Source organism: Cucurbita pepo, chromosome 2, assembly GCF_057944985.1.
Source record: "Cucurbita pepo subsp. pepo isolate OVF chromosome 2, ASM5794498v1, whole genome shotgun sequence".
Lineage (NCBI taxonomy): Eukaryota > Viridiplantae > Streptophyta > Magnoliopsida > Cucurbitales > Cucurbitaceae > Cucurbita > Cucurbita pepo.
In genome coordinates, this window is record NC_141799.1 from 6,366,857 (window position 1) to 6,387,235 (window position 20,379).

At 36.8% G+C, this 20,379-nt stretch overlaps 3 protein-coding genes across 22 annotated transcripts; 1 reads left to right on the plus strand and 2 right to left on the minus strand.

The window, feature by feature from the left end:
- Positions 1 to 300: 300 nt before the first annotated feature.
- On the minus strand, positions 301 to 3,584 carry LOC111789180 (uncharacterized). Its single transcript, XM_023669844.2, has 6 exons — positions 3,425 to 3,584; positions 3,009 to 3,308; positions 2,598 to 2,732; positions 1,997 to 2,053; positions 1,037 to 1,171; positions 301 to 591 (listed from the first exon to the last, which is right to left on the minus strand). Exons 1-6 carry the CDS (start codon positions 3,581 to 3,583, stop codon positions 526 to 528), a joined length of 852 nt encoding a protein of 283 aa, XP_023525612.2. The 5' UTR covers position 3,584; the 3' UTR covers positions 301 to 525.
- A 3,229-nt stretch (positions 3,585 to 6,813) lies between these two features.
- Positions 6,814 to 13,040, plus strand: UNG (uracil dna glycosylase). The gene is made up of 5 exons (XM_023669843.2): positions 6,814 to 7,584; positions 8,043 to 8,073; positions 8,869 to 9,004; positions 12,205 to 12,288; positions 12,643 to 13,040. The coding sequence occupies exons 1-5, from the start codon at positions 6,946 to 6,948 to the stop codon at positions 12,707 to 12,709; spliced, it is 957 nt and encodes a 318-aa protein (XP_023525611.2). The 5' UTR covers positions 6,814 to 6,945; the 3' UTR covers positions 12,710 to 13,040.
- A 1,111-nt stretch (positions 13,041 to 14,151) lies between these two features.
- On the minus strand, positions 14,152 to 20,250 carry LOC111789178 (SKP1-interacting partner 15). 20 transcript variants are annotated; one of them, XR_015419962.1, is made up of 6 exons: positions 18,981 to 20,250; positions 18,746 to 18,804; positions 17,505 to 18,631; positions 16,632 to 16,713; positions 15,049 to 15,134; positions 14,152 to 14,572 (listed from the first exon to the last, which is right to left on the minus strand). XR_015419962.1 is itself a non-coding variant. In XM_023669841.2 (2 exons), the coding sequence occupies exon 1, from the start codon at positions 20,146 to 20,148 to the stop codon at positions 19,027 to 19,029; it is 1,122 nt and encodes a 373-aa protein (XP_023525609.2). In that variant the 5' UTR covers positions 20,149 to 20,250; the 3' UTR covers positions 14,152 to 14,572; positions 18,981 to 19,026. The 20 variants fall into 20 exon arrangements, 1 of the variants encoding a protein (XP_023525609.2); XR_015419958.1 differs by having other exon boundaries at positions 15,049 to 15,394; XR_015419964.1 differs by having other exon boundaries at positions 17,501 to 18,631.
- Between the last annotated feature and the right edge of the window lie 129 nt (positions 20,251 to 20,379).

The window sequence follows — 20,379 nt, forward strand, 5'->3', positions numbered from 1 at the left end:
CGTCACCAAAGTAAATTTTACGTACACACGATATAAGAAGTTGTAACAAAAATCGCTTATTCATCTATCATACAAAGTTCTTTTATAGGCAACAGTGTTATCAGGTCAACCTCCATGAGTACTCAAGCATCATTCTCTCTAAACGGTATCTGCCTGAGACCCTTTCTTCTCTGAAATCTTTCTTGATGCCGGAATGTTTTTATGTTTCTAATGGCTAGGCCACATCTTTTGTAGCCCTTTTTGTTATGAAGTTCTTTTTGTTTTCTATGAAAGAAAGAAAAATGTCTTGAACTTGAGTGATTAAGATGAGCAGTTCAAAACCCATATATCGACCTCGAAGGGATCAAAAAGACCGCCTCATTGTCACATGTTTATACAAACCACCATTACTATTTAGTAACAAATGTATCCTAGAGGAACTAAAGTTGTCTAAATAAATAGAAAGTGTATTTGTTGGATTTTTACCTATACAAAAAAATAATATAATAAATATACATTTTGACTTTTTATTCGTATATAAGTAATCTACTTGTATATCCACTCATTAGCACGACCACCAGACTCATCCATGTCGATAAAAATACTGACTGCCTGCAAAGTTTCAATAACAACCAACGATAATGTTTAGTAAGAAAATACAAATCTATCAAAACACTGCCAAAAGAGACAATTGGGCACAGAACGAGCTAATGAAATCAAACTCAAGACAAGTGAATTTCATTATTTCTAAAGATCAAGTTTGTTAGGTAGGCTTGACTCAATTGGTGATCATAATTCTGTTTTGTTTCTTGTGTTCAACAATTGTGAGTATAAGAATCAAATCATCGACCTTTTAGGTAACAATAGGTATTTTATCCATTATAAAGAACTATGGAAATCTATTCTACACTCTAGTACCCCATTTTTTCCGTTTCCTATCTAAGGCTTTCCCCTTCAACCCTGTCCTCGCCCATCAGCCTTTGTTCATAATTCTAGTAGGGATTGCTTAATAATGAAAGACATACAACAAAAAGAGCCGACTTCCCAGTAATCTTACCTTTCCTATCCGGGGCCTGTCTTTAGTTTTGTCTAAGCTGTTTCGAATATGGGCAACGGCTCCCCAGCATCTTAACGTATTAGCCACACCATCAAGCCGCAATAGGTACTCTTCCTCGGACAATGGAAATGATTTCTACCAAATTGACAAATATTCAACATTTTAAAGTAGAAATAATCTCTCCAAATTTGAAGGCAATAATGCTCTGTGAACTGCTCATTTGCCTTCATGCCCAGTCCATAACTAATTGTTAAAAGATCATCAAAATATGTTGACCAGGAAGAAAAAATTAAAAAAAAAAAAAAATAGCCTATACATATATTCATCACCTAGCTTTCTATCTCCATTTCATAGCAATACGTTTGATTTTATAATTATTTTTTAAATAGCCTTTATATTCTGTAGATTATTTATTTGCAAGTCATGTTTGGTTTCATTATCAGTAATTAATTGACTTCTTAACTTTTAGTGATCTTATCAGAGCTTGCGTTTGGAGTTTATTGCTTTGAAAATGTCCATATTAATTTTGTGCAGCAGCTACTAGTTCTTAAAATCCAGAGGTTCCCTTTTCTCCCTTCCAGTAGATAGGCCAATTTTGAGAAAAATTGGTTACTATGAGAGTATAATACTCCTACCATGTATTGCGTATCATATCAGCATCCTTCTAAAAACGATGTGGGAGCCACCAATATTAAAAAAATTATTTATAAAGACAAAACCATAGTGTGAACAAAGGGAGTATGTTATTCCCATAGTACTCGAAATTTTCCTACCAATTTCCTAATAATTCAGATTAGTTCAATTGTGAGGTTAGAATTAATAGAGTCCATTTAGGAAAATGCTCTTCATCAGCTTTCAGATGTTATAATTTATAGACAGGTTCCCCTAATTTCGAAAAGGATCTCAGTTGATCAAAGATTTTAGTCTTGAAGTAGCAGAGGAGACTGGATTCGTGCGTACCTGCTCTCTGTATTTCCACATGACATTTAAAGCAAGAAGATTTCGTCCCATGAACTCCTGAGTTATGACAGAAACAAGAAAAGGAATCCATAATTTAGTTTGAATTATGAACAGACCATAGTGACTATATGACCAGGGTATTAAATTTCTATTGACATGTAGATATTTCTACAAATTCACGGGTTCGATATCCACACAAAGGGTAAAGCGACATTTCCATTACATCGTGAAAAAATCGATGAACATACATTAAAAAAAAAATGTCGCTAACAGTAATATAAAATAAATAATAAGCATTGTAAAATACTTGTTTATTAATTTAAATAATTTTAGATGTTTATGTTTTTACTATGTTTCAAGAAAAATCTATCGACATTGATACCGTCATTTTATAGATATTTCCATTGACATTTCCATAAAAGTTTAAGAACTTATCATATGTTTTTTTTTTTACAGTTTAATGACCTATAAGACATAATTTTAGAAGTTTAAAGACTCATTGAACTGTCTAAAATTCAAAAACTTATTTAACACAAACCTACATTTGAATTTGTAATTTAATCAAAGAATAGTAAGAAGTTTAGAAATGGAAGATGAATACCTTCTTTATCAGTTGAACATCGTAAGACTTGCCATACTTATTTCTGATAATAGTAGCTAAGTCAATCCCACTAAACCTGGAATCATCCGTCCCAACCGATCTTTCCAAGTTTTCCCTAAGCATTTCGAAGTTCATCTGGAAGAACATAAATTACTGAAATAAGTCTCCACAAGAAGAAATGATGCCAGGATGGTGCAAAATTACAGTTTAAGTCAATTTATTTTCTCTTGCAAGTCATCAGACATATCACTTATCAACGTACTACACACTCGTGATTACTATAAAATTTATTAGAATCCAAATCTAAAGGTCTATAGTTTCTGATTTTAGCTTCATGCAAGTCTGAAGTAGTAGTCTATAATTGAGTTTTTCTTTCTTTTGAATCCAAACTATGTGGGATTGAGTACTAACCCCTCCATTTTCAGGTTTGGGACTCTCACTGTCGTTAATCTCACGATCGGACTCATCAGGATCCATGGCATCGTCGACGGAACCTGCAAGGACAGGTCTAATTTGCCGTCCAGTTCGCCGGCGACAGTAAGCAACATGATTCCCATGGTGAGTGCTTGTTTCTCTGGAAGGAAGAAATGGACAACAATACTCCGAATATGAATGCGCAACTCTAGAAATCTTTGCTCTACCTAGATGCTCCTGAATCCCAATCCCGGGCGACCAATTACTCTGGTGACCGAACGTTACGCTCGTCATAATCTGCAAGAACAGTCAATCGGTTTCACTCGAAAAACTAGGGCAACTGAAATCGGGAAGTAGAGAACTAGAATGAATAGAATGAATAGAATGAACTGAAAAATTGTACATAAACATACCTTGAGGATAATCGGAGGATTGAGAGCCGAATCGGAAGCAGAGAATGAAGAATCTGAGTGAGGATTATTAAAGGATGTGGTTTCGAATTTGTTTAATCGATTCAGTTGGAGATAAATTTGAACCACTTGTTTGGTTTGCAATTGTAGACCCACACGCATGGTTTTTTCTATTTTGTTGTGAAGAAATGAGTGGCCCAAATATGTGGGAAGAGAATTCAAATGAGGAAAGGAACGAAATCTTGTACTCCTACGTTACTCTATTCTCCTTTTCTCCAGGTGAAATACGGATTTGTCTTCAGTTTCTAATACATGTTAATTTTGGATCTCCAAATTTTCACTTTTTCCCTTGTTTACAGCTTCAACTATTGCCACGTACTCAGCCTTAGTACAACGCATTTTTGAAGCCTAGACGTCCCATCATCCATGGCTTGCTCCCACTTGGTTGTATCCTCCAATTGTAAGGCCTCATCAAAGGGCATTGGTTCTCTTTCATCAGTAGTGTAATGAAGGTACATACATATCTAGTACTCTGATAGTACTGGATGATCTTCTCAACACCGGTTCAGGTGTCACTTACTCTACTGTTGGTTCCTCTACAACAATCTCCTGGAGTTTGTTGAGTATTTGCTACAAGATCACTAGGTGTATTTTCTCCGCAACTTAACCTCAACTCCCACTTGCTTCGTTGTCTTGGAACCTTGCTCCACATCTAGTTCCTGAGTAGTAGTCTCAGGAGTTTCATGAATATTTGCTACAACATCACTAGGTGAGTTTCCCTGCAACTTAAGCTCAACTCCCACTTGCTTCGTGGTCTTGGAACTTTGCTCCACATTTGGTTCCTCAACAGTAGTATCAGGAGTTTCATGAGTATCTGCTACAACATCACTAGATGAGTTTTCCCTGCAACTCAAGCTCAACTCCTACTTGCTTCGTGGTTTTGGAACCTCGCTCTACCTATGGTTTCTCAACAATAATCTCAGGAGTTTTATGAGTATATGCTACGACATCACTAAGTGAGTTTTCCTGCAACTCAAGCTCAACTCCCACTTGCTTCGTTGTCTTCGAACCTTGCTCCACATCTGGGTCCATTTCCAATTGCACTTTCTTCAATTCTCTGGCGGTCCTTGTGAAGCTAACTCGTTTCTGCTTGCTCATAACGTAGTTCTCACAACGACTCACATCAACAGATTTCAGACCTTCTAAAACTTCTTTTGCAGCCAGTGTATTCATTCCTTTCACGCTCATATGTCCAAGTCCATTGTGCCATAGACTTGAATTTGAAGCATTCTCAACAACAGCAGCCGTGTTCATACATTCAGCAGTGGTGTATAAAGTTCCAGATTTGATGCCACATTCTACCACTATAGCACCCTTCATAATCTTCCACGAACTCTTCCCTAACTCTATTGCATAACCTGTACTGTCCAATTGACCAATAGAAATCAGGTTCTTTTTTAGACTAGGAATATATTTGACATTCTTTAATGTCCACTGATTTCCTGCCGGAGTTTTTATGCAGACATCTCCTTTTCTTTTAATCTCCAAATCTTTGTTGTCGGCAAGATACACCTTCTCAAAATTTTCAAACTTGAAATTCTGGAACAACTCTTTATTTGGAGACGAATGAAAAGATGCACCTGAATCCAAAATCCAGGATTCATTTGCACTGTCCATGTTGAGGATTAGAGCATCCCCAATGTCTTATGTTGAATTTATAGAATCATCATCATCTTCAGATTTGTGATTCTGCTCCCTCTTTGGTCTTGTACAATCTGTCCGAAAATGACATTTTTCTCCACAATTCCAACACATTACGTTTAGTCTATTTGGAGATTTTTTTCGGTTCTTTGATTTTGATCGCCCTTGTTTGGGCCCTTCGGTTTACTTCTTCCCTGTTAGTCAATGCTGAGGGCACTACCAGATGAATTTCCAATTTATCGTTTGCGAATACTTTCGCTGAGAACTACATCTCGAATTTCATCAAACTTCAGTTTATCAGATCCTCGAAACTGCTACAACAGTATCCCACGACTCGGGTAAAGATGACATCAAAATCAATGCTTTAATTCCATCTTCGATATTAATTTCCACCAAACTCAGTTGACTTACGATCATATTGAATTCATTTATATGATCAACAACAAATCCACCTTCAGACATCTATAGATTAAACAATTTCCGCATCAAATACACCTTGTTCATAGCCGACGGTTTTTCGTACATATTCGACAGCGCCTTCAACAGATTTGACGTTGTCTTCTCCTTGATGATGTTAGATGCCACGTTTCTGGATAGCGTCAACTGGATCAACTCTAAGGCCTGTCGATCCTTGAGCTTCCACTGTTCCGTGGTCATGGTATCCGGCTTCACCCCCAACAAGGGTTCGTGAAGATATTTCTGATACAGATAATCTTCCATCTGCATCTTTCAGTTTCAATCTGCATCTTCCAGAAACCGAAATCAGATTCATCGAACTTCTCAATTCCAATCTTTAAGCTTTCCATCTTCACAGATCGTGGTGAATTTCGCATTGCTCTGATACCAATTGTTAGGATCGCACAACAACACACACTCGATCTAGATGAACACAAAAAGTAGAATAGAGAAAATGCAAGGAGAATATTGGCTAAAGAATTTGTATAGATGACTTCACGTATATACGAATACAGAAAACATTTTCAAAACTGTGGTATATATATATATATGTATGGTTTAGCTTACTATATATAGCTTTACCAAATATAACCATCTACCATATAAACTATGTACTGTATATAACTACATAGCTATTTTCAACTATTTACTTTTTATATGTCATTTACCAAATATAATTTTACTATGTATAACCGTTAACTAAGCTATAAATAATCCGACTCCATACCTAACAAATATTTTACTCTTGGGCTAATCTTAACAGTATAGTAAGGTTTTGTTGTACCTAGCTCTATTTTTGGCTAGTCTGTTTGATTAAAAGTTGATTGAATTCTCCCGTCATGTAAACATGTTTAATAGAAATAAAATATTGAGAACTAAATGGTTGTGCGAGTAGAATAAATGATGTGTATTATAAAATTTCATATTTATTTTTGGGTTTATGCAATTATGTGATACAAATCAACATTTTTAATTAAACGTAATATAAGTCCAACATTTATATTTGTAATCTATCATTTATTTTAAAGGAAAGCGTACCAAAGGTGACAAGAAATTGTTTTGTGGATTTTTAATTCTAATTTTTCTTAGTTTAAGTTTATTTTTAATAATTATTTTTAAAATTTAAAAGTATTATTAAAATAGTTGGAAGTTTTTTTATTTTAATAAGGTACAAACAAAGTCAAATATATATTCTTTATTCTTTTAATATTACATAATTTCTTTTAATTGGAGGTGACGCATATCCCATAGGCTACGATCAAATTTCAAACAAGCGGGGAGAGTGGAAAGCTTTTAGCGGATTCTCTGTTGGTTCCCGCCATTAAAGCCTGCTCCACCTCCACTCTACTGGAGCAACCAGACCCAAAATGGCTTCCTCCTCGCCTTCACTTAAATCCAAAGCCAGAACCCTAATCGACATCTTCCAGCCAGCGCTTTCCAAACGCTTAAAAACCTCACAGACGCTGAAAACCCTTGCAACCACGGACGACAAATGCGATTCAGAGCTCACATTGGCTTCCTCTTCGATGGACATCTCTTCCTCTCAGAAATCCCGCATGGAAACCAACAAATGGTTGGCCAGATCGAAGCGCAATCTCAAAATTTCCTCAGATAGGGTTTCCAAATGGGGGAATGGATGTGTGAAGTTGGAGGAGCTTTTGGTGGACGAGACATGGTTCGAAGCCCTTCCCGGAGAGTTTGAGAAGCCCTATGCTCTTAACCTCTGCAAGTTCGTAGAGACGGAGATTTGCAGCAGCGGTGTCCCTATTTATCCTCCTCCCTCTTTCATCTTTAATGCTCTGAATTCTACCCCTTTCGATAGGGTGAAAGTTGTTATTCTCGGTCAAGATCCTTATCATGGGCCTGGTCAAGCTATGGGTCTTTCTTTTTCTGTTCCTGAAGGAGTTAAAATCCCATCAAGTCTTCTCAACATATTCAAGGAACTGAGGGAAGATCTTGGTTGTTCCATCCCATCCCATGGAAATCTCGAGAAATGGGCTGTTCAGGTGCTGTTGTCTCTCATCTCTTTATTCTAAATACTTAGAAATGCATACTTAGATGTAGCTACTTCTAATGTATTGGGGCTACAGAAATGCTACCCATAAAGATCTTGCTTATTTTTCATTAGATGAAAGATATGTAAATATAGGTTTGGGATAGATGGATTATATAATAGATATGGTTCATCACAAGGATTCTAAGTTGAGAGATTGGATCATACAATTAGTAATTCATATTGGCAAAGGATTCTAAATGAAGTTTTTCATGACATTACTCGTATGAATCTGGGCTTGTTTGGCTTCAAAGGATAAGTTGATCAATTCGGGAGAACTTTTCTGCGTGGAAAAATGCATGATTAGTTATTGTGATCTGAAAAAATTATTTTGTAAGAATGTAGTCAGAGTTCTATCTAGTGTCTTTTTCACTATTATGTTGTCTAAAATGATTTTTATATCAATTGTAGGGAGTCTTGTTGCTTAATGCTGTTCTCACAGGTAATAATCTTCTTTCCACCTTAAGTTCTATACCTTCTTTATCAATGTGCTTCCATTTTTAAAAATCAGTAAAGTGAAGGGTGAGGTAATATGTATAATGCTTTGATATATTCTCTGTGATTGTTTTTAAACAAATATTTCATTGATGAGTTTTGCTTTTGACCATCTAAAAAAAATTTCAATAGCTACCAGCTTAAAAGATAATAGCTAACTGTAATGCTATCGGCAACATCTATGACATTGAACCAAAAACTCATCAAACATCACCAAACCGTCACAAAGAGCAACTGCGCTAATAGATAGCCATTTCCGACAGCCTACTGTTCAAGCCGAGATTAGCTACAACTAAAGAAAAATTATAATCTTCCCAAATTTGCTCATAAACTGCCACCTTATCCTGGGAGAAAAAACAGCAAAAAGCCTCCAAATGGGTGATCTTCGACAACAAGCTTTATAAAGTAATAACATAACATTGCTGCAATGGAAGCCCATGGGGAACAAGCTAACAAACGCTCCAGCCCCTCAAAATAGCCATTATGAAAGCCAATAACATAAGACCCAAAGACGAGGCCAAAACGCCTTTTCCAAGATTGATAACTAAACCAAAAAGCACTGAAAACACAAGACTTTGATAGACACTCGAAGGAATCCACTGCTAGAATCAACACTTTAAAGGGTGAAGTTTCTTGTTCGTTCCCATACATTAATAAGAGTTCGACATTATTTTGCTTTTAGTAACGGTACATGCTTTCCTGCATTTACTTATTGATAAATATTTTGTGTTTTCCTGTTTAGTTCGAAAGCATCAAGCCAACTCTCATGCTAAAAAAGGATGGGAACAATTCACCGATGCTGTCATCAAGACAATATCACAAAAGAAGGAAGGGGTTGTCTTTCTCCTTTGGGGGAACTCTGCTCAAGCAAAATTGAGGTATTTCTATAGTATAATATTAGTTCTAACAGGGAGTGCATGACTCTGGAAAGAACCAAAGTAATAATCGAATCATGGTTAAAATATAAGCAACGACCTTTAGATTTTTCTTGTTGAAAAAAAGAAAATCAGTGACCTTGAGGTTAAAGTTTTTTCTTCTATGTAAATTTCATCTACTAATCAGAATCTGGCATTACAAATTTAATTGGGAACAGGAAATAAAAACCAAGAACTTTCAGTTGAAGACTTGATGTATTTTGATAGATGAAGTGATGTAGGATGAAATATTAGATAATTATTATAATTTAGTTAATATTAGTCTAGTTGACATGGTACTCTATGAACTTGCCTTGGAGTTCACCGGACACAAGTTTTAACACCTATGCATCAAGTTGGATCAGCTCAAGGTAAAGGTTTGAATGGTTTTACCTTTGGTTAAAGGCCAAGAGTTAAGCGCACTAGTTCCTATCTCAAGGCTAAAACACTCCACAAGTTTGGTGACCAACCAAGCTTTGAATGCCTCAAAACATACGATTCTAAACACAAGGCTTCAACTTCAATCTGTTGAAACAAGAGGACCACTTGGGTTTATATAGCCAAGGAGTTCAAAAACCAACCTAGATTCTCTAAATAATATAATTTTAGTTAGAATAACCAACCTATTCTAGAAAGCTTAAAAGGAATACAAGTTCAAAATTCTCCTAAAAATTCTCCTAAAATATCCTTCTAGAAACATTGTAGGAGTGAGACTAAGTAATGAAGGTTGAACATGTGTTTTTGGCCTGCTTGGTCGATAGCGTGTGTATAGTGAACTCCAAGAGAAGTTCATAAAGCACCATAGCACTAGCTGTTAACTTTTAGATTAACTAGTATTTGATTAATATTTTAGATTTGATTCGTTGCTTGTTAATTTTATTGTAAGGATATAAATAGCCACTGTTTAGGATTATAAAAAAACTTCTGAATATTATTTGAAACATGACTTTTTTAAGAGGAAAATAGAACTTTGTTTTTAGAGTGTAATCTCAACTTTTAGGATGAATTTTCCTTGTTTGGCCATAATTTAGCTGTTATGTACCTATATAACTTTGTTCTTAAAGAGTGTTTTCTCAACTTTTGAGTGAATTTTCTTTGTTTGGCCATGTTTAGCTGTTAGGTACCCAAACACTGAAAATACACAGAAACTCAAAAATAACACAAGATAGTAATATATTGCAATATTCAAATAAGTCGCAATGTAACAATAGCTTTTCGAGAGGGCTATCTCTCTTCCAATGTCCTACAATGGATAATCCCACTCAAATTGATCCCCTTTTAAAACCTCAACTCCCTTTGCTCTTAACCAAGATCCCCTGGGTAATTACCACTATACCCCTTACTAATACCCTACTAATATTCTCAATATATACCCTTCCTAGTACTCTCTCATCAGCCTAATCTCAAATCCACTACATCAATTAATACGAGAGCCCTTGGAGGTTCTTGGAAAGGTACAAAACTATATACAGTGGTCGAAGATGGCAACATCAACAGTAGACTCCTAGAATTTGTTTCTTCGTCTAGGTATTTACCACCACCATATTTGTCTTCATCACTTCCATATTCATCAATCCACTATCATCATACCACATCCAAACATTCCTAACCATCCAAACCAATGTTTCAGCAAACAAAAAACAAGAAACGCCACACTTTCTCAACTAATTTCATAGTCAACTTCGACAACTTTGCAAAGATTAGATGCTCTTTGTGTACCATTAAAGAATTCCCTCCAAATCAGCCTAACTAACTACAAGGGCAGGGACAAAGCAAATGATAGTGATGTAGAAGTCGAAGATAGTTACATTATTGAAGAAGTTGAAGAAGACGATGCTGATATAATAATCAAAGCTAAAGATAAAGACATCGAAAAAGACAAGGAAGATGAAAAGGAAGTCAGAAAGGACAAGGATTAAAAGAGGAAGTCAAAAAAGAAGAGGAAAATGAAGGTGACTTGATGTCGGACAAGAACATACGATGCTACATGTTGCAACATCGTTAGAGGAAATAACCTTTGTGGTTGGGCTTTGTAAGAGAGATTTGTGTTAATTGTATTGCAAGCCTACAAGTAGCCACCTTTTAGGATTGTGAGGAAACTCTTGAATGTTATTTTGAAATAGAACTTTAACTTTAGTGTTCTCTCAACTAAAGGAATGGAGTTCTCTTGTTTGGCCTTAGATGGGACCTAATCACAAATTCTCTGCATCATAAGAACAGTAGGGTCGGGAGTAAGAAAACTTTGTAATTCCTGCATGCTATTAGGTGTGTTTGTATTTAGCTGATTTGTGATTTCGTTGGTTCATTAGCGAGAGTAAGACTCTTGGGTTCATTAGCCAGAGTAAGACTCGTGTGCATCTTTTTCTTTGTTCAGCAGCACATTGGTTCTTGCTTTCCTCCGTGAACTCGAAGACCTTCAGGCATGCGTGTCTCTGTGTGTGTTTTACCTCTCTAATATGACTTTTGCCCTCTTGAATTTGGATTATTTCCCACAACCATCGCCCCTATTCCACAGCTTGGAGTGCTGTTCTCATCTGATAATTTTTCTTCTATCTAAGTGCTGCAAGTTTACTCATCATTTCTTCTAAAATGTTCTGCAATGTCAGCATATTCTCCTAGACTCTGAATCCTCAAGTTTGAATTGCTTTAATACCAATTTGATTGGATTGTTATGGTAGAAATTAATGAAAGCTGCTACCAAATTAGAAAGGAAAATTAATTTGAGAGGCTAACCACTCAACTTTGACGAACTTATTAAGTTACTATGTATATGCCACTGGTAATATTCCTTATATTGCTCAATTGCATTTCATATTAATAACTCACATATCCCATGCAAATATAAACGCCACACCCACATTTTAGGGGATGTGTGGTAAATACTTTACTTTAGTCGTCATTTGGTACATGTCTTGCTATGCTGGCTCTAAGCTTACAAGTATAGGAACTTTTCCTGTGATGACCAGGAAACTATTTGAGAAAACATGGTTTTGCTGAGCTTTAAAATCAGCATAGTGCAATTTTCATTTACTTTATCTAGCCTAGAACAGCTTAGGTTCTATTGTCTTGATAATTAACTTACAAGAGCATCATCAGAGGGGTTTAATTCCTCTTCTTTCTTGGCAATAGCGTCCTACTTCACATAGAATCTGATGTATGAACAGGTTAATTGATGAGAAAAAACATCACATTCTCAAAGCCGCGCATCCTTCTGGTTTGTCGGCCAACAGAGGCTTCTTTGGTTGCAGGTTAGTTCCATTGTTTAATTCCATTATAAATTTTTTAAACTTTCCAGTTCAAATATTAATTGGAATTTGCTCACACCTTTGTACTTCATCATTTCCCTTCAATATGGTTCTTACAATAACAACATTTGCTAGTATGCCACTTGGTATTTTGTGTATATACAGAACACTTGGTTCTCTGCCTTTTTTCTCTCTCAAAGACTTGAAAACACTTAAGGAACATAGATGTTTATGGATAAGAGAGAAAATGCTTCAAGTGATTCACTAATATGAGGCAAAGTTGATGGATGCCTTTTCATTTCCCTTGGAATGCTTTCTCATCAAGATTGTTTACTGCCCATTGTTGATTTTCTACAGGCATTTTTCTCGAACAAACATGCTTCTCAAGGAACTGGGTATTGGCGCCATAGATTGGCAACTCTGATCAAAATACTTGCTTGAACCATTGCAGTTAATTTTGTGGCTACATAGTCTGCTGGATTGACGATTTTTGTGGAATTTTCACTTGTTGATTCATCATTGTTTAAATGATGAGATGCCCATCCTTTCCCATTTTTGTATTATAGTGTTTATACTTGTAGTTAGATTTGATCCCAAAGCAGCAAAACCCTTCTTTATGAATTAGGGTAAAATTAGAAGAAAGTTGGGATAAATGTGTCTTGGTAGCAAATGTTTGGGTGTTCTTTTCAACTCTATTGTGTAAAAGATCTTATTTTAGCCCCTTATGCCTTAATATTTTTTATTTAGACTTGTTATGGATGAATGTTCAAATGAATTGGATAATACTTAGTAAGTTGATATAAGTTCAAAGGAGAGAGAATTTGGGAACAAACTAGGAATTAAAAATACAAAAAATGGCTGAAAGGAATTAATGAAAATTAGCCTAGAAGTGTTTTAAAAAAGCAACCCTACATTATTATTATTTTTAATTTCAAATTTACGTCAATCCACTTAGTATTATATCATTCAAGTTAACGTTAGTCAATTTTAACCTTCAACAAAAAACAATATAATTGAAATATGTTAAAATGTAAGGTTTGAAATTTTCTTAAACAATCCATATAGCTAAAAACATATATTTTGAGAATTAAAATTATTATAAACCAAAAGGATTTTACTATTTTGTTTTTTATTTTGTTTTTATGGTTCAAGGTTCAAAAACGTTGAGATGGTTTTGGTCCGAAAGGGCGTGGGTTCAAATCCCACTCTCAACAGTTTGGTTTTATTTTTTCAAACATTCAAAATTCAAGAATACATTTGTTAAGTAGATTTAAATTCATTCAAATAAAAATATAAAACCAAAAACACATTCAAGACTATAAGATACAAATCTAGGGTTCCTTATAGCTGCACGACTCCTGAATAGGCTTTAATAGATTTTTGTTATTGCGTGATACTAGTCAACTAGAAGGGACAGTTCGCTTAATTTCTTCTAATATCAACGTGAAGGGGCAAGAGCACACCTGGTGCTTCATTTGTCACCCTTAATTTGGAGTTTACCCGTAGGTTTTGGCCAAAAGCTTCCATTGGCCATTGGAGACTAAATTAAGGAAAATCTATTGGCCAAGTGTGTCTGAAACGTAGACTTTTCTCTCTATAAAGTTCTCCCATTTATGAATGATTATGAATGAAAATGATATACTTATAAAAAACAAGGTAGAGTCGAGATGGTAGGAACGTCTCGACATTGTACCTTAGTGCATACAGTACATAAGCAAAATTGAGTAACGCCGAGACACACCAAATGAAAAAACAAAGGCACATGTGTTTTGGGCGTGAGAACTCCCAAGTCGAGTCTCAATGCCACTAACGTGGATCTTTAAGTTTAAAATGTATAAGAGTATAAGATTACAGAAGATTATGATCTAACATCAAGCGCCATCAAATTTAATTCCTTGCATATCATTTGGTAATAGATGTATATGAAAGATCAGTAACTTCCGTGGCATATCTACATGTATACAACAACTAAAGCCAATGCCAAGAAATGCCAATTAATACCAATTAATCTATGTGGTTAAACCTCTCATCAAAGCTTTCATTTTATAATTTGCCTGAAAGAAGCAGATACAGGATGCCCACCCAAATAGCTTAGAAATTCTCCCTCATCGCCTCTCAGAAGCCTCTGGGCTGACTAAAAACTTCCATTGCAAACCATATAATTCGAGTCGAGTCAAGTCAAGTCAAGCCGAGCCATGCTAGAATCTATTCCCCAAGCAGGAATCTGTTCTCAGATCCTTCAATATATTTGAAGGGCAGCTCACCATAATCCAGCTTCACGCAGTCACTGTCACCGGCAAAATAACTTCAAAACAAATCCTTCAATCCTATCTATTTTAACTAATGAATATAATGATGTAGGCAATGCATAGGTAATTCAGAACCCAGTTTCAACTTTTATATTTTGTATTCTAGCTCTGACATCCAACAACAACAAAAGAAGACACAAATCATTCAACAATTTGAAAAGTAAAATTCTTCTGATGAATTCAAAATCTTTCGTTTTTAGAATAAGAAATGTTAGGGGTGAGGAATAGGTTAGTTGTGGCAAATTGGCAAGCAGTCCTTATCTGTCAAAGAGCTTTGTGAAAAGCTAAGAGGTCCCAGAAAAGTTGATATCATGATCCAGTTAGCCTTAATGGAAATCTTAAACTTGGCTGGAAGACTCCAAACAAGGTGCCCTTTGCCCAATCATCATAAGCTCAAGTAGAAGAAAGCCTCAATCATCTATTTTTTTCATTGAGAAATTGTGGAATTCATTACCTCAAGTTGGGAGTGCTCGAGTCCTTAACTTGCCAACAAACAAACAATCTTTGCGTTGCCTTCTGGCAGTGGGTTCGATAAGAAAGCTACAATGGATAGAACGGAATTAGTGAATGCTTAATAGAAAGCAAGATGTCATTCACAATGAATAGAACGGAATTAGGATCTATCTCTATGCCATTGATAGTTGTCTTCTCCCAATTGATTTTAGCTCTGAATCACTTCCGAACTTCTCTACCTCCTCTTCTTAGCTGAAAATCAAGATGTCATTCACAAGCTTGAGATGATTGAGAGTGATTTGTCACTTCCCATCAAGAGACCCTTCACCAAATTTAGGGAGCTTAGTCTGCACAGCAGAATGCAAAGTACGTATGGAAGGAGACAGAGCTATGTTATCATACACATACAAACAAAATGACTTCCCCAAAATCAAAGGAAAAATCAACCTCAACGTCCTTTACAGCAAGAACATCCCCCCTTCTTTACTATCTACATCTACTTGTGAGTTTGAAATCAGTTGAAACCAAGACAACTCCCCAGCAGACGCTTGAACCATATTAAGCTTTTAGTTTTATGATCTTTCGTGTAATCCTTGCTCAGTGTCTAATCTTTGGGGACCAATAGATACCTTGTTCGTGATATCCAAAAGTTCCAACCAAAGGGCCTTGCATGCATCACAATGGTCATTTGTGATTCCCAGCTCTCTTCCATGACATCAATACCCTTGATTTTTAAGTCACCGCGGCTTTTCAATGGACATGGTCAAACACTTCCTTGGTCCAAACCCCAAGATGATCCTTCAAATCTTTACACTCAAGTACGAAAGCATAATAAGGCAATCCTAATGGAGACCCTCCCACCACCCGTTCAAAAAGAGGAATGCATCAACCACATGCCAACATAAACCCAAATTTATACATATAAAGAAAATGTGTCCTCATGCTTTCCTAACACCATTCAACTATTCTCCATCAACAAGGTTGTAAGCTTTCTCGAGGTCAATTTTTATAATAACTCCTTAGCTTTTTCCTTCTTTTCCAATCCTCAACAGCTTTATCGGCAATTTCAGTGGAGTATATCATTTGTTGATCTCTTACAAAAGCATTACAAGTTCGATAGTCACTTGGGGCAAAATTGCCTTCATCCTCTCAACAATCACCTTAGTCACGGTTTTACAGGGACCACTAGTTAGTAGTGTAATCTTTAACATTTTTGGTATCCACTTTTGGGGGAAAAAGAGAGAAAACCCCTCGTTGATAATGGCATTAGAGAAGTCTTTCTGCAAAAATAAAAATAAAAATACAGAACATCGTCATGCTCTCAAACATGTAGGTGTTGTGCAAACTTTTCAAGAATTTAGAAGAGGAACCATGAGGGTCGGGAGCTGTGGTATTTGAAGACTAGTGATTCCATCGAAGACATCCTACTCCATAAATTCTTTTTTCTTCCTTTTTGATGAATAACTAAACTTCCATTGAGAAAACAAAAAAAAAAAAAAAAAAAAAAAAAAAAAAAGAAGAAAGAATACAAAAGCATGTTGTCACCATTGCACTTCTTCAAGACTTACAAAGCACAACACTTACTTTCGCTCTTGAGAAGTCAGCCAACTCGAATTTTGGATTGTCAATGGTACAAAGGGCCTATCTCACAACCTCCACCCCTTTTCTAGGAAAATGAGTTAAGAAAACGATGTTAGAGAAAAGGTGTTGGAAAATGTTTGTTGTAAGCTAGCAAGCCAAACAATTAAGGATAATAACAACATTCACTGCATATAACTCTTGGTAGGAAGGATTGACAAATAATCGTACCCCACATAGTGCATTATGAGGCGAGGCGTCATACACCAACAAAAATACAAGGAAAGTAAACAACTATGCTAAAATGAAAAACAAACCATGAAAGCATGGTAAAAAAGGGTTGGAACAAGCACACGACCATGAGAAACACGTCCTAAACAAGCATGACCGTGACACATGGCATGCAAAAAAAGAGCCACAAAAAAGGAGAAGGTGACAAACTAAAAAAGGGGTCTCCAATCAAGTAAAACAAGACCTAATGGATAGTTACAAAATGGTTTTGTCACCAAAGTCTACAAAATGACGTTGAACTTAATATAGGCCCATACCTCTCAAGCTCCCTCCATACCCAATTATTCCTATTCCTAGCCCCACAAAACAACACACACCCCAACATGTCTCAAAAACTCTTTCCCTCTCATAAAAGGGAGGATGGAGAAGGAACTCCTTAGTCATCTCATAAATTCTCTCTAAAATACTTCTATGAATGGTGAACAAGGAGACCAAAATGGCCCTTGAGTTTGAATCTAAATCGTTCATCTTTGTCTTATAACATACAAAAAAATAGATGGAGAGGAAAATTATAGCGCAGTTTATCCATCTCTAACTAGACAAGTACAAATGCTTAAAATGATCTTAGTAACGAGGGATCTTACACACTTGTTCTTTCGCCTTTTCTTTTTGTAAGGACCTTATGCACATCTTTGATTGGTCGACACCTCACCCACAACAAGCCCATCACCTCTTTGGATCCACTCTATTAGGTCACCTTTCAAGATGGAGAAGAAGCACCTTTAGGTCAACTTTATGAAAGCTTTCTTTTGGGTCACTTGGATTGAATGAACCAAAGAACCTATTGAAGAAAGGAGAGGCATTTTGACCATCTTTAGGATGGTATTACATGCTTTGCTATTTCTTGGTATAAAATGATCTCTCTTTTCTAAGCCTTACACTTTTATATCTATTTTGTCCCAATGAAGAAATCTTTGGTATCTCCTTCGAATCAGGATTTTTCTCCCATCAATGATATTGTTTCTCATCCCAAAAAAAGACCAAAAACAAAAAAGAGCATTTATCTCTGACCTTGAGCCACAAGTATCTAATCTTTAGGACCAAAAGATATCCTCTTTAGTCATGATATCCAAAAGTTCCAACAAGAGGACCTTGCATCTTTTTCATAACGATCATTTATAATTTCCAGCTCTCTTCCATGACATTGATATCCTTGTCTTTTTCAATCAGCAAGGCTAATTGACGGATGACATGGTCTTTTCGTGAAAAAATACCAATTGAAGTGGAGGGCTTCTTCAAACAACAAGGAGTTAGCTCTCTTCCATGACATTGATATCCTTGTCTTTTTCAATCAGCAAGGCTAATTGACTGATGACATGGTCAAACACTTCCGTATTTGCAAAACTTAAGAAGATCCTTTGAAGCTTTATGCTCTAGCATGAAAGCATACAAAAGCCATCCTACTCCCCCCCAGCCCTCCAAATGAATGCTAAAAGACGGTTGCTTCAACCACATGTCAACATATACACATTTGTATACATAAAAAAAAAATAATAATAATAATAAATAAAAATAAATAATAGTGCCCAAATGTGTGTGCACTTACTCCTATATTAGAAATTCATATCATTGTATCTGTCTTGTCTTATCCATGTGTTGTGTCTGTATTTGTGTCCCTCCTTACCCCTACTGTTCTCATTAAGAGGATGGAAGTGATTAACTTTTGCTCCTTCACTAATCAACGAAGGACAACATTGTGTAGTTACCAACAATATCTGTCGGGATGTATTAGGATAGAAAAATAGAACCAGCATGAAGCTTTCCGTCTCAGGTTTAACGAAATTTCTTTTCGTTGCGCATAAATCTAAGCAAATAAGAGATGAAGTTACCATTCAAACTTGGCTAAGCACCATCTCATAACTGTCTTCACCAGCTTAATAACGGTTATCTACAAGGGAAGGATTCATAAATCTTAGTTTAAAAGGTTCGATAAAATTTTACGGCATTTGCCATTTGCACGGTTGCAAGATGCTTACCAAAACCCAACAAACGCAGCAATTTACAGCTAGGGTCATCAAATTCAATGTAAAGATTGCCAGATAAATAACTTGTTTGCAAACTTACCGACACTAATTTTACTTAGCAAGCAAACCACGTCTAGGCAGGCAACTTAAGGCAGCAGGGCCGTGAACCTTGCCTCGAACACGAATCCTCTGTAAAGCCCATCGCTATATCCAGGCACCCCACATATCCACCGCCACTCTGCTTTTCCAGAACAACGATCCCACAATGCCATCATCCCCATTCTCTTCGCCGAAAAGCAAATCCGATCACCACCACCAAAAACCTTAAACTTACTTGACCCTTGAAAGCACTGAAACATCTGAACAGGCATACGACCCGCCTCATCCCACTCCAATGTATCCAAATCCAACCTTAAAATCAGAATCGTCGAGCACGAAGAAGTCAACGAAAACGACGATTTGAGCCCACCCACCATCAAGATTTGGTTCCCCGTCCCTCGGACCAAACGAGGCCGTTTCAAAATGTCAAAAACATCCCCCCATTCGTGCCTTTCAAGCCGACCCCAATTCTGGGAGCTCTTGAGATCAGTAATAGTACAAGCAAACAACTTCCATTGGCTTCTCCACGGAGAACCCACATCACAAAGAGCATAAACCGAGTTAGAAACCAACACAGGGCTTCGAGGTTTCGAAGGCAGGTTAGAAGAGAATTTACTCCACTGATTCGACCCAGAGAAATAAAGAGCCGCAAGCTCCGTCAAAACCATTACTCTATTAGCAGAGTCAACCAAAACCGACCCATGTCGGGACCAGGCCGAGCCGAGATGCGGCAAGACCCGGAACTGGCGAGTCAAAGGGTTACAAACTACAAGCGACTTATTCGACTCAGGATTCTCCGGCGAGTCACCCCAGAGATAAACAAGACCGAGAGAGGACGCGACAGGGTGAGGGAATCGAAAGGGCAAAAAATCGAGGGAGAAACGAAGCCACTGATTCTGATCAGGGTCATAGACGTGGAGACAAGAATTGGCGGCGGCGGCAGAGAGGCGCTCGTGACTGTGGTGGTGGTGGTGGTGGTGCGGCGGCCGAAGGGCGATGAGGTGAAGAGGGGGACGGATGGAGATGATGTCAATGAAGAAAGGGGATGAGATAATTTGGTCGAACAGCTTGCAGACGCAACGGCAGATCATAATTTGACGGAGAGGGAGGGATAGGAAGATCTGATGGAAAGTGTCATTGGGAAGACAGTATATCGGAGAAGCTTCCATCCGGCGATGGGCGGAGGCGGAGGTGGAGGAGGAGGAGGAGGAGGAAGGAGACTTGGGAAGGGATTGAAAATGGGGGATTGTGGGCTGTTATCCAACGGGGAGAAATAGAGCTAGAAAGTGATGGAGCTGGTTTTTTCAATTAAAAATAAATAAATAAAATACAAAATTATACAATATAATATTTTAAGTTTTTAATAAATTGTAACGACTCGCATTTCAAAAATAACCTTT